Here is a 23,639-nt window from a genome sequence, read left to right on the forward strand (position 1 = left end):
AGAGTGTCTGCAGAAGGACTAGGACAGATTGGGGGAATGAGTAAAGAAGTGGTGAATAAAATATAGTATAGAGAAGTGTATGTATGGTCATGAACTTTCGAAAAAGGAATAAAATTGTAGGCTATATTCTAAAAGGTGACAAAGTTTAAAAAATCAGAGGTGCAAGGGGACTTGGGAGTTCTCGTGCAGGATTCCCTGAAGGTTAACTTGCATGCTGAGTCAGTTGTAAGGAAGGCAAATGCAATGTTAGGTTTTATCTTGAGAGGACTAGAATACAAGAGCAAGGTTATAATCCTGAGGGTTTATAAGCCATTGGTCAGTCCACACTTGGAGTATTGTGAACGGTTTTGGGCTTTTATCTAGGAAAAGATGTGCTGGCGTTGGAGTGGATCTAGAGGGAGTTCATGAGACTGATTCCAGGAATGGAAGGGTTAACATATGAGGAGCTTTTGATGGCTCTGGGCCTGTACTCATTGGAGTTTAGAGGAATTAGTGGTAAGGATCTCATTACAACCTACTGAATTTTGAAAGGTCTAGATAGAGTGGATGTGGCGAGAATAATTCCTATAAATCAGTTTTGACAAAGCAGACTCGATGAGCCAAGTGGGCTAATTCTGCCCCTATGTCTTACGGTTTATTGATGGCATTTTTAAGAGTAAGTCTAGTGTAAACTGAAGTTACAAATGAGAAAATGTGCAGATGCTGGAAATCCAAGCAACACACACAAAATGCTGGAGGAACTCAGCAGACCAGGCAGCATCTATGGAAAAGAGTACAGTTGATGTTTTGGGCCAAGACTTTTCAACAGGACAGGTGTGATTGCATTTGTTTGTAATGATGACCCCTGATAGTCGGTTGTATACCTTTCTCTGGTCTGAAGGCTATCCATCATTATTTCTGTTCTTTGTCCTAATCAGATTCATAACTCTGCTCCCACTACACCTTTAATCTCATGATTATGAGATTGCTGTTGATGTGATGTACAATCTTATATAATTTGAAAGTTTCTGCTCTTTTTGAATTCTTTCTTATTTTGTTTAAGACCTACTGATTCTTCTCTTCCTGTGATTCCCTTAAGCTACATGTTGGAATAATCATTTTTTTTATTAACCAATAAATTATAAGGGAAACATGCAGGTCAGTCAGCATCCATGAGAGATTGCGTGGATTGAAAGCAGCTTTATTTAGTCCTGTGAATTTCTACATGCAGGTCCGTCCCGGATTATGACAGGGTTTCATTCCTGAGAACTGAACAATTTGTAAGTTAGAAATACAGCTGCCTGCAATAGAACATTGAACATTACAGCACAGTACAGGCTCTTCATTCCATGATGTTGTACCTGGCTTTTAACTTACACCAAGATCTGTCTAACCTCCCCCTTCTGTTTAGCCCTCTATTTTTCTTTAATATTTTATTTATATTTAAATCAAAATATAGATTATCTAGGCGCAATGTGTAGTCCAATCAGGGCATTCAGTTTTTACTCTGCATGATGTTATCTAATTGCTACAAACTCAGATACCCCACCTCCCCAGCCTCACAACAACCACACCACTACCCCACTGGTCTCTCAAGCATACATTGGTATGTAGAGGCTGTTCATAAGTCAGGCACTGGTAACTTGGGGAGGATCCACAATGTGCTTCTGTCTTATTGTCAGGTCCATCTATATAACCGTAAAACAAAGGAGCAAAATTAGGCTACTTGGCCTGTTGAACATACTCCACCATTCCATCATGGCATATTTATTATCCCTATCAGCCCCATTCACCTGCCTTCTACTCCCCACCCCTCCCACCCCGTTACCTTTGGCATGCTTGCTAATCAAGAACCTATCAACCTCTGCTTTAAATATACCCAATGACTTGGTCTCCACAACCATCTGTGACAATGAATTCCACAGATTCATGACCTTCTGCCTAAAGGAATTCCTCCTCATCTCTTGTTCTAAAGGGATGTCCTTGTATTCTGGGGTTGTGGCTGGTCCCTGACCATTTTATTTGAATCGTTAGTTAAGACTGGGTGGTCTGGTTGCTGATGATCTTGCATGTGTTAGTATTTGACCTGCACATGTATAAACAATGCTGGACCACTCATCAGTCATCAGTGTCCCATCATAACGTGGAAATTGCCAGCTTTAGTGAAATTCTCTCATCTCTGGTCTTAACCACAGGAATCTCAATTGATTGCTGGTGTCGCCTTCAAGAAAACTTTCTCTTACGCTGGATTTGAAATGCAGCCCAAGAAATACGACAAGCCAAGGATTGCCCTACTGAATGTGGAACTGGAGCTCAAAGCTGAGAAGGATAACGCAGAGATTCGGGTGGACAATGTTGAGGTCAGTGCTGTGGAGAGCAGATCGGTTTTTAATTCCATTCTGTGTTTGTGCAGTAGGTGGAGGGAGTGTGTAGTTTAGAACCATTATTTATTGAGATACAGTGCAGAATAGGCCCTTCGAGCCATATCTGCCAGCAATCCCACAATTTAATCCTAGCCTAATCATGGGACAATTTAGAATGATCAATTAACCCACCAAACAGTAGCTCCTTGGACTGTGGGAGGAAACCAGAGAAAGCCCATCAAGGAGAGACAGTACAAACTCATTACATGCAGTGGCAGGAATTGAACCTGCATCACCTGCGATGTTTTCTCTAATTTGTAATGACCAATGTGTGCAAAATTCTTGTGCTGTGCAATTTTTTGCCCAGTGCCAACAACATGCACGTGAATAATTTCTTCAATAAAAACAGTATAAATGAGCTAGTTCTAAAATCTGCAGACAAATCATTGCAAACTCCACATTGTCAACACTGTCCACATCAGAAATTGGAAAAGGAAATGTGATTGCGTACGATCGTGAAATACACTTAATGTGCCAATGATGTAGAAGATGACAACCTTTTGTGCGCAGTTTAAATTCCTTTGTGCGCTAGTAACAAAAGATGTTTAGCATTTACACTTTAGAGAGAATATTGGTGGCCTGTGCTATAACACATTGTGCTCACCACTACACTACTATGCAGCTCCTTAGAACATTGCACAGTACAGCACAAGAACAGGCCAGCAAATCTAATCTTTTCTGCCTACGTGCTATCTATATCCTTATATTTTCCTCACATTTATGGGTGTATTTCACTGTATCTTAAATGTGCCTAATGTTTCTGCCTCTACCACCACCCAGGCAGCACATTCCAGGAACTCACTACTCCCTGTGTTTATATTTTAAAAAAAATTAAAAACAACAACTTGCCCCTTTGCCTTTGAAATTACCCCCCCCCCCACCTTAAATTCATACCCTCGGGTTTTAGACTTCTCAATCCTGGGAAAAGATGCTGTTTGTCTACTCTATCTATGCCTCTCTTTATAAATCTTTATCAGATCTCCCCTCAGCCTCTGCTGCTCCAGAGAAAACAACCCAAGTTTGTCCAGTCTCTTATCTAGTGATCTGCTTCTGTTTACTCATTCCCAGTACACTGCTGGGAAAAAGTAGTACAGGGGCTGCAATATTGAGAATTCTTAATACTTCCAGAGAAGGGAGCTTCTGGAGGCCAGATCTTCAGTGATAGAGTCAAGATGTTAATCTGGCCTTTACTTTGTCTAGTGCTTTCAGCTGTTTCTTAATATCCCATCTTACCTGTATTTGCATGTTGGATACTGTACATCACAGCAGGAAGTAGGAGGATAATTCCTATCCAGTTAACTTGTTTACTCCCAGTCATTGGCATGTTGGTGGGAGATATCATTAGTCTTATTAAGTAGCTCCAAAGTTCAAAGTAAATTTATTATCAAAGTACATCTATGTCACCATATACGACTTTTGAGATTCACCTTCTTGTGGGCAGTTGTAGTAAATAGAAACACAATATGATCAATGAAAAAGCGCACACAATAGAGATAGGCAAACAACCAATTTGCAAAATACAACAAACTGGACAAATACAAAAAGAAAAGAAAACACTAATTAATAAACAAACAAGCAATAAATATCAAGAACACAACTTGTAGAGTCTTTAAAAGTGAGTCCATTGGTTGTGGGATCAGTTCAGTTGATAGGGTGAGTGAAGTTATCCCCACTGGTTCAAGAATCTGATGGCTGAGGGTATTAACTGTTTCTGAACCTGTTGGTGTGGGACCTAAGGCTCCTGTACCTCCCATTGATGACGTCCATTTTGGATTCTACCAAATCCTTCACAAACATCGTGCTGAGAGGTGACCAGAATTGCACACATTACCTGAAGTGTAAAATAGCCAAGGCAACAATGGACTGAATGCTGCAGGAGCATTCAAAGACTGAAGTCAGTGGTGTTGGATCCTGGTTATTTTGCAATCCAGATGTTCTTTGGCAGTCAAGAATGAGGCTTAAAACTTGTTGATTACAACCATTAACTCTGTGCTACAAGGGCAAAGAACAAATAGAAAAAGAGAACAAATTTGTGGTTGTTTTGTACAAGAACTATCTCCATCTAGAAGGATAACAACATTCCAACAGCAATTAAACTGTTAAAAAAAACAGATTGAAGAGGTGTTACACATTGTGTAGAAAAACTAAGAAGCTTCTTGAAAAAAAGAGAAGCAGGTATGCTACAATTACTGGAAATTCACGTATGGAGTTGATTACGCCATTGGCATAGCGGTTAGCTATACTTACAGCTTGGGGCGTCAGAAGTCAATTCCGATGCACTCTGTAATAAAGTTTGTACATTTTTCCTGTGTTTGGTGGGTTTCCTCTCACAGTCCAAAGACAATAGACAATAGGTGCAGAAGTAGACCATTCGGCCCCTCGAGTCTGCACCGCCATTCTGAGATCATGGCTGATCATTCACTATCAATACCCAGTCCCTGTCTTGTCCCCATATCCCTTGATTCCCCTATCCATCAGATATCTATCTAGCTCCTTCTTGAAAGCATCCAGAGAATTGGCCTCCACCGTCTTCCGAGGTAGTGCATTCCACACCTGCACAACTCTCTGGGAGAAGAAGCTCTTCCTCAACTCTGTTTTAAATAACTGACCTCTTATTCTCAATCCATGCCCTCTGGTACTGGACTCTCCCAACATCTGGAACATATTTCCTGCCTCAATCCTATCAAATCCTTTAATTATCTTAAACGTTTCAATCAGATCCCCTCTCAATCTCCTCAATTCCAGCGTGTACAAGCCCAATCTGCCCAATCTCTCCAATCTCTCTGCGTAAGACAGCCCTGCCATCCCAGGAATCAACCTAGTGAATCTACGCTGCACTTCCTCAACTGCCAGAATGTCCTTCCTTAAACCTGGAGACCAAAACTGTACACAATATTCCAGGTGTGGTCTCACCAGGGCCCTGTACAAATGCAAAAGGACATCCTTGCTCTTGTATTCAATTCCCCTTGTAACAAAGGCCAACATTCCATTTGCCCTCTTCACTGCCTGTTGCACTTGCTCATTCACCTTCATTGACTGGTGAACTAGGACTCCTAGGTCTCTTTGCATTTCTCCCTTACCTAACTCTGCACTGTTCAGACAATACTCTGCCCTCTTGTTCCTGCTTCCAAAGTGGATAACTTCACATTTATTCACATTGAATGACATCTGCCAAGTATCTGCCCACTCACCCAGCCTATCCAAGTCTCCCTGTATTCTCCTAACGTCCTCTTCGCATGTCACACTGCCACCCAGTTTAGTATCGTCAGCAAACTTGCTGATATAGTTTTCAATGCCCTCATCTAAATCATTGACATAAATCGTAAAGAGCTGTGGTCCCAATACAGAGCCCTGTGGTACCCCACTAGTCACCTCCAGCCAGTCCGAGAAACACCCATTCACTGCTACCCTTTGCTTTCTATCTGCCAACCAGTTTTCTATCCATGTTGAAACCCTGCCCCCAATGCCATGAGCTCTGATTTTACTCACCAATCTCCTATGTGGCACCTTATCGAATGCCTTCTGAAAATCTAGGTATACAACATCCACTGGCTTACCCTCGTCTAACATCCTTGTTACACCCTCAAAAAACTCCAACAGATTAGTCAAGCATGATTTGCCCTTGGTAAATCCATGCTGGCTCGGCCTAATCCTATTTCTGCCATCTAGATGTGCCACTATTTCGTCCTTAATAATGGACTCAAGCATCTTCCCCACGACTGGCGTTAGGCTAACAGGGCAATAGTTCTCCGTTTTCTCCTTCCCTCCCTTCTTGAAAAGTGGGATAACATTAGCCATTCTCCAACCTTCAGGAACTGATCCTGAATCTAAGGAATATTGGAAAATGTTAGTAGGTTAATTGGTTATTGGGAATTGTCCTGTGATTAGGCTAGGGTTAAATTGGTAGGATGCTGGGTGTCGTGGCCCGTTATATACTGTATTCATTTATAATTATAAATAATAATAGAACTAATTTATGAAGAAAAATAGCAATTTTACACTATAATCCCACAGTGGTCACCCAAGATAAAACAGCCATTGGTTAAGGTCATATTGCATACAAGCTTTGTGGTTGTCAGAGATTCATCATCACTTTTCTGCAGAAATTATTCAGATCGATGTCTGTGGCCCAATCATCTTCATTTTATCGTTAATGATCTTGCTTCCAACATAGATTCAACAGTGGGAGGGTTCACTGATGATTGCATAATGCTCAGTTTCATTTACCACTCCTCAGATGGAAGACCTGGTCAGCATTTAGAAAAAGAGCACAGAAATGCTAGACAATTTCCAACTGGAAATGGTCTAATCACCTACCCATGATTGTCAATGATCTCTGCCACATACACTGTCATTAACAACTTGGGGTTGTCACTAACTGGAAACTATTTTCTAAATGGGGAGAAAATTAAAAAATCAGGGACTTGGAAATTCTCATCCAAGATTTCCTAAAGATTAACATGCAGGTTTGAGGCAGTGCTATTTTAAAAGAACTAGAATACAAAAGCAAGGATGTAATGTTGTGGTTTTATAAGACCGTAAGACCACAAGACATTTGAGCATAATTAGGCCATTTGGCCCATCAAGTCTGCTCCGCCATTCAGTCATGGCTGATCCTTTTTTCCCCTCCTCAACCCCACTCCCTACCCTTTTCCCATAACCTTTAATGCCATGACCAATCAAGAACTTAATCAATCTCTGCCTTAAGTACACGGAGCAACCTGGCCTCCACAGCTGCTTGTGGTATCAAATTCCACAAATTCACCACCCTTTGGTAAAAAAATTTCTCCACATATCTGTTTTAAATAGATGCCCTTCTAACCTGAGGCTGTGTCCTCTTGCCCTAGAGTACCCCACCATGCAAAGTATCCTTCCCACATCTACTCTGTTGAGGTCTTTCAACATTTGAAAGATGTCAATGACACCCCACTCCCCTCCACCCTTTCATTTCCAGACTCATCCTTGTGAACCTCCTCTGAACCCACTCCAATGCCAGCACATCTTTTCTTAGGTAAGGAGCCCAAATACTCAAGGTGAGGCCTCACCAGTGCCTTATAAATCCTCAGTATCACATCCTTGCTCTTGTATTCTAGACTTCTTGAAATGAATGCTAACATGGCATTTGCCCTCCTCACCACCGACTCTACCTGCTAGTTAACCTTCAGGGGATTCTGCACAAGGGCTCCCAAGTCCCTTTGTATCTCAGGATTTTTTCCCCATTTAGAAAATAATCTGCACATTTATTTCTACTACCAAGTGCATGACCATGCATTTTCCGACATTGTATTTCATTTGTCACTTTTTTGCCCATTCTTCTAATCTGTCTTAAGTCCTTCTGTAGCCTACCTGTTTTCTCAATGCTATCTGCCCCCTCCAATCTTTGTATAATCTGCAAACTTGACAATATAGTGACCTATTCCATCATCCAAATCATTGATAATCAGCATAAAAAGAAGTAGTCCCAACACTGACCCCTACTAGTCATTGGCGGCCAACCAGAAAAGGATCCTTTTATTCCCCACTGACTGCCTCCTACCAATAACCCATGCCAGTAACTTTCCTGTAATACCATGGGCTCTAACTTGGTAAGCAGCCTCATGTGTGGCACCTTGTCATAGTGTAGCGGTGTGCTACACGCAGCGCTAAAATTACGACACGGAGTCGGTAACTGCAGTCGAAGGAAAAAACTTTATTCGAAATCTTCAGCCTCACTTTTAAGCCTCCCTCAACCTGCCCCCCATGGCGCAGAGGCTCCAAAGCTCTGTGCTCGCAAACCCCCGTAGGCTATCTAATTGTGAGTGGGTTCGGATGTGCCATGAAATGGGTCGCCACATAACCCCCCCCCCCCAGAACCGGCGATACACCCCCCAATGTCCACAGTCTGGGCCAGAACCTGCTTGGGAGGTCGGCCTCTGCACTGAGGTGCCGGAAACTCGGCCGGTTGTGCTAGGTCCACATGGGCCGGTTTGAGGCGGTCCACCGTGAAAACCTCCTCTTTCCCCCCAACGTCCAGCACGAACGTGGACCCGTTGTTCCGGACAACCATAAACGGCCCCTCGTATGGCCGCTGCAGCGGTGGCCGATGCCCGCCCCTTCGTACAAACACAAACTTACAGTTCTGTAGGTCTTTGGGTATGCAGGTCGGGTGCCGCCCGTGCTGTGAAGTGGGTATGGGGGCCAGGTTACCGAGCTTCTCGCATAGTCTGCCCAGGACTGCTGCGGGATCTTCCTCTTGCCCCCTTGGGGCTGGTAGGAACTCCCCGGGGACGACCAGGGGCGCGCCATATACCAACTCGGCCGACGAGGCGTGCAGGTCGTCCTTGGGCGCTGTGCGGATGCCGAGTAGGACCCAGGGAAGCTCATCCGCCCAGTTGGCTCCTCGCAGGCGGGCCATGAGGGCCGACTTCAGGTGACGGTGGAAATGCTCCACTAGCCCGTTCGACTGTGGGTGGTAGGCAGTGGTGTGGTGCAGCTGAGTCCCCAAAAGGCTGGCCATAGCTGACCACAGGCTGGAGGTGAACTGTCGGAGGTAATGTGGGCTGGTACACCAAAGCGAGATATCCAGGTGGCGATCAGGGCTCGGGCGCAAGATTTGGAGGTGGTGTCGGTGAGCGGGACCGCCTCTGGCCATCTTGTGAACCGGTCCACAATAGTTAGGAGGTGCCGCGCAGAGCGCGGCACTGGCAGGGGGCCCACAATATCCACATGAATGTGGTCGAAACGCCGGTGGGCGGGATGGAACTGCTGCGGTGGGGCTTTGGTGTGCCGCTGCACCTTGGCCGTCTGGCAGTGCATGCACGTTTTGGCCCATTCACTGACCTGTTTGCGGAGTCCGTGCCAAACGAACCTGCTGGAAACCATCCGGACAGTTGTCCGGATGGAGGGATGCGCCAAGTTATGAATGGAGTCGAAAACGCGGCGCCACCAGGCTGTCGGGACGACGGGACGGGGCTGGCCGGTGGCGACGTCACAGAGTAGGGTCCTCTCACCCGGGCCCATGGGGAGGTCCTGGAGCTGCAAACCGGAGACTGCGGTTCTGTAACTCGGAATCTCCTCATCCGCCTGCTACGCCTCTGCCAGTGCCTCAAAGTCTACCCCTTGGGAAAGGGCATGAACGGTAGGGCGAGAGAGCACATCCGCCACGACATTGTCGTTACCCGAGACGTGCCGGACATCCATCGTGTATTCAGAGATGTAGGACAGGTGGCGTTGCTGGTGGGACGACCAGGGGTCGGACGCTTTCGTAAACGCAAAGGTAAGCGGTTTGTGGTCCGTGAACGCGGTGAAGGGCCGACCTTCTAGGAAGTACCTGAAATGCCGGATTGCCAGGTAGAGCACCAACAGTTCCCGGTCGAAAGCACTGTATTTGAGCTCGGGTGGTCGCAGGTTGAAAAACGCCAGGGGTTGCCAGCGACCTGCGATGAGTTGCTCCAGCACCCCACCGACTGCCGTGTTTGATGCGTCCACTGTGAGGGCGGTAGGGGCGTCCATTCTGGGATGTACTAGCATTGCGGCGTTCGCCAAAGCTTCCTTCGTTTGAACGAAAGCAGCGGCGGACTCCTCGTCCCAAGTAATTCCTTGCTCGGACCCGACATCAGGGCGAACAGGGGGTGCATGATCCAGGCAGCTGAAGGGAGGAAGCGGCAGTAGAAATTGACCATACCTACGAATTCCTGAAGGCCTTTGATCGTGGTGGGTCGGGGAAAGAGGCGGAACGCATCTACCTTAGCGGGCAGAGGGGTTGCCCCATCTTTAGTAATCCTGTGGCCCAGGAAGTCAATGGTATCGAGTCCGAACTGGCATTTGGCGGGGTTGATTGTAAGACCGTACTCACTCAGTCAGGCGCAGAGTTGACGGAGGTGGGACAGATGCTCCTGATGACTGCTGCTGGCTATGAGGATGTCATCCAAATAGATGAACGCGAAGTCCAGGTCCCGTCCCACCGCGTCCATTAACTGCTGGAACGTCTGTGCGGCATTCTTCAGGCCGAACGGCATGCGGAGGAACTCGAAAAGGCCAAACGTGGTGATGAGAGCCGTTTTGGGGACGTCGTCAGGATGCATTGGGATTTGATGGTACCCTCGGACGAAGTCTACCTTGGAGAAGATCCGTGCGCCGTGCAGGTTTGCTGCAAAGTCCTGAATGTGCGGCACAGGGTAGCGGTCCGGTGTGGTAGCCTCGTTCAGCCTGCGGTAGTCGCCGCACGGTCTCCAGCCCCCCGTCGCTTTGGGCACCATGTGCAGGGGGGAGGCCCATGGGCTGTCGGACCGCCGGATGATCCCCAATTCCTCCATCCTCTGGAACTCCTCCTTCGCCAGTCGGAGCTTGTCCGGGGGAAGCCGCCGAGCGCGGGCGTGGAGGGGTGGTCCCTGGGTCGGGATGTGGTGCTGTACGCCGTGCCTGGGCATGGCCGCTGTGAACTGCGGTGCCAGAACCGATGGGAAATCCGCCAGGACCCTGGTGAAGTCGTTGTCGGACAGCGTGATGGAGCCGAGGTGAGGGGCTGGCAACTGGGCTGCACCCAGGGAGAACGTCTGAAAGGTCTCGGCGTGTACCAGTCTCTTCCTGGGCAGGTCGACCAGTAGGCTGTGAGCCCGCAAAAAATCCGCACCCAGAAGCGGTTGGGCTACGGCGGCCAGTGTGAAGTCCCACGTGAACTGGCTGGAGCCGAACTGTAGCTGCACCTGACGGGTGCCATAGGTCCTTACTGTGCTGCTATTCACGGCCCTCAGGGGGGGACCCGGTGCCCTGCTGCGGGTGTCGTAACTCGTCGGAGGTAAAACGCTGATCTCAGCCCCAGTATTGACCAAAAACCGGCGTCCCGACCTTCTATCCCACACATACAGGAGGCTATCCCGATGGCCAGCCGCCGTAGCCATCAGTGGCGGCTGGCCCTGGCGTTTCCCGGGAACTTGCAGGGCAGGCGACAACGGCGGGCTTCTGCGCCCCACCGCTGGTGGTAGAAGCACCAGTGTTCATTGGGCCGGGGGTTGGCGGGCTCTGCGGCCGGGCCTGGACTGGTTTGCTGCCGGGAGCGTGGCTGGGAGATCTGTGCGATGGATGCCCCGCTCACCTTTTTGGCGTTCCACAGCAAGTCCGCCCAGGCTGCCACCTTCCGGTGGTCACTGAAATCCGCGTTGGACAGCTGCAGGCGTATGTCCTCGGGCAGCTGCTCCAGGAAAGCCCTCCCTTGTGTCCTCCGGCTAGAGACAACATCTCATTCATTAAAGCCGATGGAGGTCTGTCTCCCAAGCCATCCAGGTGCAGTAAACGGGCAGCCCGCTCGCGCCGTGAGAGTCCGAAAGTCCTGAGGAGCAGGGCTTTGAATTCCGTGTACTTGCCGTCTGCCGGGGGCGACTGTACGAACTCCGCAACCTGGGCCGCTGTGTCCTGGTCGAGGGAGCTCACCACGTATTAGTAGCGGGTGTCTTTTGAGGTGATCTGACAAACGTGGAATTGGGCTTCGGCTTGCTGGAACCATAGGTTCGGGCGCTGTGTCCAGAAACCCGGCAGTTTCAACGAAACCACATGAACAGAGGCGGCGTCGGTCATTTCTGGTCCAAAAATCGTTTGGACTGTCGGGGTCACCAATTGTAGCGGTGTGCTACACGCAGCGCTAAAATTACGACACGGAGTCGGTAACTGCAGTCGAAGGAAAAAACTTTATTCGAAATCTTCAGCCTCACTTTTAAGCCTCCCTCAACCTTCCCCCCATGGTGCAGAGGCTCCAAAGCTCTGTGCTCGCAAACCCCCATAGGCTATCTAATTGTGAGTCAGTTCGGATGTGCCAGGAAATGGGTCGCCACAATAGGTCTTCTGTAAGTTCAAATATGCAACGTCCACTGCATCCCCTTTATCTATCCTACTTGTAATCTCCTCAAAGAATTCCAACAGGTTTGTCAGGCAAGTTGTTCCCTTAAGGAAACCATGTTGACTTTGGTAGCTCTGGATTTTTACGGGATGGAGATGCTTACCCATGTCCAACCCTCCTCCTTTTGCAGCCAGGCTTGGGGCTGTCCATGATGGAGATAAAATGCTGGCAATAATCGACAGAACAGGTAGCATCAGTGGCGAGAGAAGCAGAATTAATATTTCAGGTTGACTTCAAACACTGCCTCTGCTTCTTTCTGCACCGATTCTGCCATACCACTGTTAATTTCCAGTGTTGGCTGATTCTTGACCCTTGTATATGGTCATCATACTAATGTATTTTACCACCCCTGTGCACCACACCATTTGTTTCCCCTCTTTACTTGAACATGCTATTAACTAGTCTGGTTTCTTATTCTTTCTAGGACTACCAGGCCATAGTTGATGCTGAATGGAATATTCTTTATGATAAGCTTGAGAAGATCTACCAGTCCGGAGCCAAGGTTGTGCTGTCGAAGCTTCCCATTGGAGATGTGGCAACCCAGTATTTTGCTGATAGGGATCTGTTCTGTGCCGGCAGGGTACCAGAAGAGGATCTCAAGCGGACCATGATGGTCAGTGATTCCACAGAGTTTAATGATAAACTGAATGGAAATGTGAAGTGTGTACTTGATGTAACTTGGCTGTTACTAGATCAGGGAATCAGATCCACGGGTGTCACTATGTATTGTGATTGAATTAAGATTAAAGATGGTTTAACATCATTTCCAGTACGCAAGTGCAAAGGAGAGCAAAATAGTCATTACTCCAGGTCTGATGCAGCACAGTAAGATAAAGAACACAATAGTTAAAAAAACACAGTAAGTACAAATACATAAGATAGCATATTATGTATACATAGATCAATAGTATGTCAATAAAGTGAAGCGAGACATAGGAATATCTGTACATAAGGTGACTCTGACAGGAAATGATAATGTAGTGTTGGTTAGGGGTGTTGGAGTGTGGAGGGGTGGGTTAGTTGATGGAGATGTTGATCAGCCTTGCAGATTGGGAAAAGTCACTGTTTTTGAGTCTGTTGGTCCTGGTATGGATACTGCATAGTCTCTTCCCTGGTGGGAGTGGGACAAACAATCCATGAGCAGGGTGTGTGGTAATATTGTTGGTCTTTTCCCGACAGCTGTCGTATATATGTCCTTGATGGCAGGTAGGCTGGTGCTGGTGACGCTCTGGGCAGTTTTAACTACCTGTTGTGGAGCCTTTCTGTCCATTGTAGTGCAGTTACCACAACCTCTATTAAAAGGCCCACTGCAATAGGTAGGATCTCATCTCCATGAAATTGTTGATAAATATAATAGCAAAAGCAAAGCTGTAGACTCTGGAAATCTGAATGTAGGGAATACTGAGTCAGCCTGCATCAGCGCAAATCACAACAGAAATAACATTTCAGGTCGTTGATCTTTCTTCCAAGCTTTGAAAAAGTGAGACAGTTTTGGGGAAAGATGCTGCCTCACCTGAGTTCCTCCAACACTTTCTATTTTTAATACTAACAAAATTGACTGGGAGTTAATGAAACTGATGTTGATGCAATGTAGAGGGTCCAGAGGAGGTTCAAGAGGATGATTCCACATATGAGAAGAGTTTGATGGCTCTGGACCTGTACTCGTTAGAGTTTAGAAGAATGAAGGGTGGATCTCATTGAAACCTACTGAATGTTGAAAGGCCTAGATAGATTGAATGTGGTAAGGATGATTCCTATTGTGGGGGAGCCTAGGATCTCAGTGCACAGCCTCAGAATAGAAGAGTGCTGCTCCTTTAGAAAAGGAGTTCCTGTAGCCAACGACTGGTGAGTCTGGAATTCATTGCCACAGACAGCTGTTGAACCAAGTCATTGAGTATATTTATAGCAGAGGTTGATAAATTCTCGATTATTAAAAACAACAAAAGCTAACAAGAAGGCAGTAGGATAGGGCTGAGAGGGATATTAATCAGCTGTGATGGAATAGCAGAATAGGCTCAATGGGCCAAGTGGCCTAATTCTTCTGTGTCTTGTGGTCTTAGCTACGGGTAACAGGTGAGCAGTTGATGGGTTTGAGTTATGTAATGGTGGGAGTGTAATGAGGTTCTCTTGTTATTTTTTTATTTTTGCAAATTTCTCACCTACAGGCCAACCCTTTCTGTATTCCAGTTCGGAATCCGCCCCTTGCCACAGAAATTGGTTTGCTATCTGACCGAACAGCCATCAAAGCAGGATTAGTTTAGAATAGTCAGAATCTAAGCGACATAATGATACTGTTCCCAGGGTGGAAATGGCAAAAGGGGACATAATTTTAAGGTGATTGGAAGAAAATAGAGGGTGGATATCAGATCACAAACGAGAAAATCTGCAGATGCTGGAAATTCAAGCAATGCACAAAAAATGCTGGAAGAACTCAGCAAGCCAGACAGCATCTATGGTAAACAGTATAAACAGTTGATGTTTGAGGCCAAGGCCCTTATCAGGACTGGAGAAAAAAGATGAAAAGTCAGAGTAAGCTGTTTTCTCTTTTCTATCAATGCTGCCTGGCCTGCTGAGTTCCTCCAGCATTTTGTGTTGTTGGGTGGATGTCAGAGGTAGGTTTTTCACACAGAGAGTGGCGGATGTTTGGAATACACCGCTGGAGTGGCGGTAGAGGCAGATGGATTAGGGATTATATGGAGAGGCATATGTATGATAGAAACATGGAGGGCTATGTGGGAGGGAAGGGTTAGATTGAGGAGAGATGGTTAAAAGGTTACTACATCATTGTGGGCTGAATGTCCTGTTCTGTTCTGTACTGTACTGCTGGATGTTAATGGAATGGTGCATCTTTTGAGCCCCTGCAGACATTTTTGTGTTTGTGTCCTTTAGGCTTGCGGTGGTTCCATTCAGACCAGTGTTAACGCCATGACAGAGGATGTGTTGGGACAGTGTGAGCAGTTTGAGGAGGTCCAGGTTGGAAGTGAAAGGTAATTGAGACTGGGTTTGTATCTGCACGGCTTGAGGCCTAGTATTAACCTTTTTATTTGTATGTGGAGTCACACCATGGATTTGTCACACAGTGGTGTTAGGAAATGGACCAAAATGTTATAACTGACCGAGGCATTACACTGGGATATAATGCATGTGATATTTCAGATAAATACAAGAATTCATTGATGTTGTCAGCAACGCTGAGTGGGATGATTCAGAAACTGGTTAGGTTCAAATCAGAGTGGACATTAGAATTAACTGAAGTGGCCAGAATGAATTAGAAATGACATGCAACTTGGACAAAACAAGGTCCATGTACCTCAGATGGGATGGAAAGGTAAATGAGGTGTAATCTTGAAAAGAATTGAGAAGCTTGCTGAGAAAGTTTTAGTAGAACTAATGATAAATGTACCAACTCGTACAGGTGAACTGTAAGAGTCATATAGCAGAGAAATAGGGCCTTTGATTGGCAACAACATCAATGTTTATCTCATCTTCCAGCACTTTATTTGTAGTCTTCTGTGCATTTCAAATGCTTGACTGGATACCAATGTGTAATGAGAGTCTCTTATTTCCACCAACATTTCAGACAGTGCCTTCCAGATTCCAAGACTCTCTAGGTGAAAAATTTCTTTCCTGGGTTCCCTCAAAACCTTCTATATCTTTTACCTCAAACATATATACAATGTATAAGGTATTGGTGAGGCCAAGTTTGGAGCATTGTGTACAGTTCTGATCACCTAACTACAGGAAATATCAACAAGATTGAAAGAGTTCAGACAAAATTTACAAGGATGCTGCCAGGACTTGAGGACCTGAGTTATAGGCAAGGTTGAATAGGTTAGGATTTTATTCCCTAGAGCACAGGAGAATAAGGAGAGATTTGTTAGAGGTATACAAAATTATGAGGAGTGTAGACAAGGTAAATGCAAGCAGGCTGTTTCTACTGAGCTTGTGTGAGACTAGCACTGGATGTCATAGGTGAAATATTTAAGGGAAACTTCGTCACAAGGTGGTGTGAGTCTGGAATGAGTTGCCAGTGGAAGTGGTGGATGCAGGTTCAATTGCAGCATTTAAGAGGTTTGGATAAGTACAGGAATGGGAGGTGTTTGGAGAATTATGGTTCATTCCTGGAATCATTCTCGTGAATCTCCTCTGGATCCTCTCAAATGCCAGCGCATCCCTTCTCAGATAAACAGCACCAAACAGCTCAGAATACTCCATGTGGTCTGACCAATGCCTTATAAAGCCTCATCCTTGCTTTTATATTCTATTCCTCTCAAAGTGAATGCTAACGTTGTATTTGCCTTTCACTTAATAGTTTATAAAATTAAAGGAGCAAAGCTGGAAGTATATGGTAGGGCATTCAGTAGCATTCATGTACAGGTGGTATAAAGGCCAGTGTTGAATCTTCTGTGGATGCACAGAAAGCTGCCACAACAAGGTGGGTGGTGATTAATTGAGATGGAAGAGGTAAGTCGGGATTACAGAGAGAACAGCCCTTTCGAAAAGTTGAAAGGATATGGAAAGGTGTCTCAGTTGAATGGAACATAGAATAGTGCAGCACAGGAACCCTTCGGTCCACAATGTTGTATCAAGTCAATTAAATTAGTGATCAAATGGCCAACTAAACTGTTCCTTCCATTTTCCTCACAATCCTGTCTAAACTGTTCCTTCCATTTTCTTCACAATTCTGTCTAAATGTCTCTTAAAGGTCCCTAATGTATCTGCCTCTACCACCACCCCAGGCAGTGCATGCCAGGCATCCACCATTCTTGTGTAAAAGAGCAAATTGCCCCTCATATCTTTCAAGTTGCACCCTCTCATCTTAAATGCATGCCCTGTGGTATTGGACATTTCAACCCTGAGAAAAAGATACCGTCTGTCTACTCTGTCTATGCCTCTCATTAGATCTCTAGCCACTGCCTTTCCAGAGAAAACAACCCAAGTTTGTCCAACCTCTTGTGATAGCACATGCCCCCTAATACAGGCAGCATCCCAGTGAACCTCTTCTACCCCCCTCCAAAGCTTTGGCATCGACCGGGGCGACTGGAACTCTATGCAATACTCCAGATAAGGCCTAACTAGAATTCTTATAAAGCTGCAACACACCTTCGTGACTTTTAAACTCAAAGCCTTGACTAATAAAGGCAAGCATTCTTAACCACTTGTCAACTTGTGTAGCTATTTTCAGGGAACTATGAACTTGAACCCCATAATCCCTCTGCTCATCAGCATTGTTAAGGGAGTAGAGTTGAGGAAGATTTTCAGTGTCATAACAAGTTCAGCTACTTGAAGAAGAGTTCTGTTGGAGAGGGGGTTGCTTGACCCTTTGTTCCAGGACAATGTGTGCAAGAGATGTCAGTCTATCCTGCTGTAACATAAAGGTTTGAGGGATTGGACAACAACTTGGAATCAGCCACCAAAGAGGCATAGGCCACCAGAGGTATCATTGATATGTGGAATGGACTGGATAAGGAGAGAAAGAACAGGGAAATAAGCCCCATGAGACAAGAACCCGGCTTGTGGGTCTCCCAGGGAGGACATAGAAGCAGTGAGTTCAGAGGCTGGAGGGAAGACCTCCTGAGGAGATGGAGTCAATGACTGGGAGATGATGGTTCAGTGTTCAGTGGAGTTGTGGTGAAAAGGGAGGTTTGAAGAAGTGTTGACATTTAACATCTGTGAATTTAAGACCATAAGACATAGGAGCAGAATTAGGCCATTCAACCCATCGAGTTTGCTCAGCCATTCCATTATGGCTGATTTATTATCCCCTTCAACCCTATTCTGCCTTTTCCCTTTGACGCCCTTACTAAACAAGAGCCTATCAATCTCTGCTTTAAGTATACTCAGTGACTTGGCTTCTACAGATGCCTGTAACAGTGAATTCCACAGATTCACCCCCCTCCTGCTAAAGAAATTCCTCCTCATCTTTAATCTGAAAGGATGTCCTTGGATTCTGAGGCTGTGCCCTCTGGTCCTAGACTCCCCCACTACTGGAAATACCCTCTCTGTCTAAACCTTTCAACATTCAGTAGGTTTCAGTAAGATCCCCCTCATTCTAAACTGCAGTGAGCACAGGGCCTGAACCATCAAATGTTCCTCCTATATTAACCCTTTCATTACCAGGATCATTCTTGTCAATCTCCTTTGGACCCTCCATGCCTGCACAATGTAGATCAGATCATAAAACCACAATACACTGGCCTTGTCAGCAGGTTTGATGATGACATTGGCATTGGTTTTTAGCAGAGCGTGACATAAACGTCCAGATGAACCAGTAGAGTTGAGGGTAGTCATTTTGACTAGGCAAGTGGGAGCTACATTGTGAAGAACATTCAGATGTCTTTCTAAATGAAGTTGCCATGGCTCACCAGGGGTTTAAACTGTTGCTTCTTTAGGGGATCTGCAGTGGACACTGGTAACCTCTCTTACCTGCACCCCTAGGTACAATTTCTTCACTGGGTGCCCCAAGGGCAAGACATGCACGTTCATTCTTCGAGGAGGCTCAGAGCAGTTCATGGATGAGGCAGAGCGCTCCCTTCATGATGCAATCATGATTGTCAGGCGGGCTATCAAGGTGAGAGCTTAAAAATTCAAGATTGTTTAATGTCATCTCTAGTACACAAGTGTGAAGGAGAACTAAATAATTGTTATGCCGGTTCAGATGCAGCACAAAAAACACACGGAGATAAAGAACACAATAATTTAAAAAAACATGAATATAAATACATAAGATAGCTTATATATATATAGATTGTATGTTCATAAAGTAACGCTAGGCACAGAAGTCTATGTACTTAAGGTGACTGACAGGAAATGATAAACGCACCACTCTCTGTTAAAGAAGCCTACAACTGACATCACCCCTATGTTTTCCTCCAATAACCTTCAAATTATGTCCTCTGGTGTTAGCCATTGCTGCCTGCGGAGGGGGTGGCGGAATGGTAGCTGTCCACTGTACCTATGCCTCTTATCACCTTGTACACCTTTATCGAGTCACCTCTCCTCCTCCTCCACTCCAGAGAGAAAAGCCCCAGCTCACTCAGCCTGCCTCACATGACATGCTCTCTAATCCATCTTGTATCTTGTTTTCACAGAACGACTCTGTTGTTGCTGGGGGAGGTGCCATTGAAATGGAAATCTCCAAGTACCTGAGGGACTATTCTCGAACCATCCCTGGCAAAGTGCAGCTTCTAATTGGAGCATATGCCAAGGCCCTGGAGGTGATCCCACGGCAGCTGTGTGACAACGCTGGGTTTGATGCCACCAACATCCTCAACAAGCTGCGTGCCAAACATGCCCAGGTAAGGACCAGTCTCTGACCACTCCTCCCTCACCCATAGGACATGTGAAAAGCACAGGGAGGGGGAGCAGTCATTCCAGGCTCTTGGGTCTCAGAGTTTGTTTCTCTAGGAGGTGTCCATGTTCATCCTGTTATAAACTTGATTGATTGTCCTCTCCCCCATAGCATGGAAATGGGCCCTTTGGGCCAACAGGACTGCAGCAATCAAGATTCCTATCTAAGATAGTCCTTTTTGCTTGTGTTTGACCCATATCTTTCTGGGTGGCACAATAGCACAGTGGTTGCATAATGCTTTACAGTGCCAATGATTCATGCCACATTCAGCCCATGACTGCCTGGGTTTCCACCCACATTTTAAAGACATACCAGTTCAGGTTAGTTAGTGTCGGCATGCTGTGTTGATGATCCTTGTGGGCAACCCTCCCCCCCCCCCCCCCCCCCCCCGGCATATTCCCAGTTTGTTGGTTGTTGGTGCAAAAAACCATATTTCATTGTATGTTTCAGTGTATATTTATTTACTTAGATACAGCACATTAACAGGCCCTTCCGGCCCATCAAGCCTGTGCTGCCCAATTATACCCATGTGGGAAGAAACTGGAGCATCAGGAGGAAACACACGTGGTCATGAGGAGAACATACAAACTCCTTCCAAACAGTGGTAGGAATTGAACCCAGGTTGCTGGCACTGTAAAGTCATGTGCTAACCACTACACTACCATGCCATCCAACTGTATATGTGACTAATAAAGATAATGCATTTTAATCTTAAGTGGGGAAGGGCTGCGGGAAGGTGTGAACATAGTCCCTTCCCAGAGTCCGTGTGCTGATGATGATGTCCTTTTTACTGTTTCAGGGAGGAATGTGGTATGGCGTTGATGTCAACAATGAGGACATTGCAGATAACTTTGAGGCCTGCGTCTGGGAGCCATGTGTGGTGCGGATCAACGCCCTTACTGCTGCATCGGAGGCTGCATGCCTGATTCTGTCTGTGGATGAGACCATCAAGAACCCACGCTCCACTGTAGATTCCTCAGCTCTGCCCAAGGGTCGGGGCAGAGGCAGGCCCCTGGGCCATTGAGTCAGCTCTGCATAGCTCTGGTAGGGCAGGCCCAGCACTGATTGCATTCCATCAGCAGCCCTTCTGTGACCACACATAGAGTTTTTGTGTGGCAGTCCCCTTATGAGTGATCTTGTGCTTGGGGGCAGTTTGCAGAGATCTTCCAGCTTTCAGCTCTATTTATTATTTTCATCATTTGTATTTCTGACAGAAGTTGTCTGAGAAATAAAGTTCCGGTTTCAATGAGCCTGAAGTTTTGTCTATTTTGTGTCATATCATCACAGTTACAGATTGATCTCTTTGCTTTTCGTTCCTGTCTTCTTTCTCCCTTGTGTTTATCCATTCTTCCCTAGACACTAACGCAAACTCAGTGGGTCTGCAGCATTCATGGAGGGAACCAGTTAAAATTTCGGGTTGAGACCCTTTACTCGGACTCGCCATCGAATCAAGATCAGGTTTATTATCACTTGCATGCAATATGTTGTGAAATTTGTAGCTTTACTGCAGCAGTACAGCACAAGACAAAAATTGCCATGAGTTACAAAATTAAATTGTATGGAAGAGAAATAATATTAAGAATTCATGGTTCATGGACTGTTAGAGATCAGATGGGGAGGGGAAGAAGCTGTTCCTAAAATGTTGAGTGTGGGTCATGAGTCTCCTGTACCTCCTCCTTGTTGGTAGTAATGAGAAGAGGGCTTGTGCCAGACGGTCAAGTCAAGTCACTTTATTGTCATTTCGATCATAGCTGCTGGTACAGTACACAGTAAAAATGAGACAGTTTTCCAGAACCATGGTGTTACATGACAGTACAAACACTAGACTGAACTACACAAAAAAAAACCAACACAGAGAAAGCTACACTGGACTACAGACCTACACAGGATTGCATAAAGTGCACAAAAACAGTGCAGGCATTACAATAAATAATAAACAGAACAATAGGGCAAGGTGTCAGTCCAGGCTTCGGGTATTGAGGAGTCTGATAGCTTGGGGGAAGAAACTGTTATATAGTCTGGTGGTGAGAGCCCGAATGCTTCGGAGCCTTTTCCCAGATGGCATCAGGGAGAAGAGATTGCATGAGAGGTGCATGGGATCCTTCATAATGCTGTTTCCTTTGCGGATGCAGTGTATAGTGTAAATGTCCGTGATGTCGGGAAGAGAGACCCCGAAGATCTCAGCTGACCTCACTATCCACTGCAGGGTCTTGCGAGCCAATATGGTGCAATTTCCGAACCAGGCAGTGATGCAGCTGCTCAGGATACTCTCAATACAACCCCTGTAGAATGTGATGAGGATGGGGGATGGGAGATGGACTTGCCCCAGCCTTCGCAAAAAGTAGAGACGCTGCTGGGCTTTCTTTGCTATGGGGCTGGTGTTGAGGGGCCAGGTGAGATTCTCTGTCAGGTGAACACCAAGAAATTTGGTGCTCTTTACAATTTCTATCAAGGAGCTGTCGATGTTCAGCAGGGAGTGGTGGCTCTGTGCCCTCCTGAAGTCAACAACCATCTCTTGTTCACATTAAGGGACAGGTTGTTTGCTCTGCACCAGTCCATTAGCTGCTGCACCTCCTCTCTGTAAGCTGACTCATTGTTCTTGCTGATGAGACCCACCAAGGTCATGTCATCAGCGAACTTGATATGGTTCGAGCTGTGTGTTGCAGCACAGTCGTGAACAGCAGTGGACTGAGCACGCAACCCTGGGGAGCCCCGTGTTCAGTGTGATGGTGTTGGAGATGCTGCTACCGATCCGGACCGACTGAGGTCTCCCAGTCAGGAAGTCTAGGATCGAGTTGCAGAGGGACTTGTTCAGGCCCAGTAGGCTCAGCTTTCCAATCGGTTTCTGAGGGACGATTGTGTTGAATGCTGAACTGAAGTCTGAACAGCATCCATCTGTGAGGGTCCTTAGTAAAAATCACTTCATACCTAATGAATTATAGCCACCAGCACGCCGTCTTCATAATTGCATCAATGTTTTGGAACCAAGATAGATTCTGTGAGTCAGGAATTTATGTTGCAGCTTTGTAAAACTCAAGTTAGGCCGCATCTGGAGTATTGCATACAGTCTGGCCACCCAATTATAAAAAGGATGTGTCAAGGCTTTGGAGAGGAAGCTGACCAGGATGCTGCCTGGGTTTAGAGGGCAAGTGCTATGAGAGGTTGGACAAACTTGGGGTTGTTTTCTCTGGAGCAGCAGAGGCTGAGGGGAGATATGATAAAGAAGTTTATAAGATTATGAGAAGCATAGATGGAGTAGACAGATGGTATCTTTTTTTCTCCCGGTGTTGAGATGTCTAATGCCAGAGGGCATACCTTAAAGGTGAGAAGGGTCGTTTCAAAAGAGATGTGAGGAGCAGGTATTTTTACACAGAGAGTGGTGGGTCCCTAATGGTGGTAGAGGCAGATACATAGAGATTTTTAAGTCAAGTCACTTTTTATTGTCACTTTGACCATACTGCTGGTACAGTGCACAGTAAAAACGAGATATTTTTCAGGATCATGGTGCTACATGAAACAATACAAAAACTACACTGAACTACATAAAAACAACACACAAAAAACTACACCAGACTACAGACCTACCCAAGACTGCATAAAGTGCACAGAACAGTACAGGCATTACAAAAAATAATAAACAAGACAATAGGCACAATAGAGGGCAGTAAGTTGGTGTCAGTGCAGACTGGGTATTGAGGAGTCTGATGGCTTGGGGGAAGAAACTGTTACATAGTCTGGTGGTGAGAGCCCGAATGCTTCGGTGTCTTTTTCCCAGGTGGCAGGAGGGAGAAGAGTTTGTATGAGGGGTGCATGGGGTCCTTCATAATGCTGTTTGCTTTGCGGATGCAGCATGTAGTGTAAACGTCTGTAATGGCGGGAAGAGAGACCCTAATGATCTCAGCTGACCTCACTATCCGCTGCAGGGTCTAGCGATCCGAGATAGTGCAATTTCTGAACCAGGCGGTGATGCAGCTGCTCAGGGTGCTCTCGATACATCCTGTGTACAATGTGATGA

General features: G+C 46.0%; 1 protein-coding gene across 1 annotated transcript in view; it reads left to right on the plus strand.

The window, feature by feature from the left end:
• cct7 (chaperonin containing TCP1, subunit 7 (eta)) overlaps positions 1-20,874 on the plus strand; it is a 39,666-nt gene extending 18,792 nt beyond the window's left edge. Inside the window, exons 7-12 of the mRNA XM_059965849.1 lie at positions 2,175-2,339; positions 12,698-12,886; positions 15,163-15,260; positions 18,712-18,844; positions 19,365-19,571; positions 20,424-20,874. Of these exons, the coding sequence (XP_059821832.1) occupies positions 2,175-2,339; positions 12,698-12,886; positions 15,163-15,260; positions 18,712-18,844; positions 19,365-19,571; positions 20,424-20,648 (1,017 nt within the window). The 3' untranslated portion in view covers positions 20,649-20,874. The remainder of the gene's footprint in view (positions 1-2,174; positions 2,340-12,697; positions 12,887-15,162; positions 15,261-18,711; positions 18,845-19,364; positions 19,572-20,423) is intronic.
• The last annotated feature ends 2,765 nt before the right edge of the window (positions 20,875-23,639 follow it).

This window comes from Hypanus sabinus, chromosome 3 (assembly GCF_030144855.1).
Source record: "Hypanus sabinus isolate sHypSab1 chromosome 3, sHypSab1.hap1, whole genome shotgun sequence".
NCBI classification, from domain to species: Eukaryota; Metazoa; Chordata; class Chondrichthyes; order Myliobatiformes; family Dasyatidae; genus Hypanus; species Hypanus sabinus.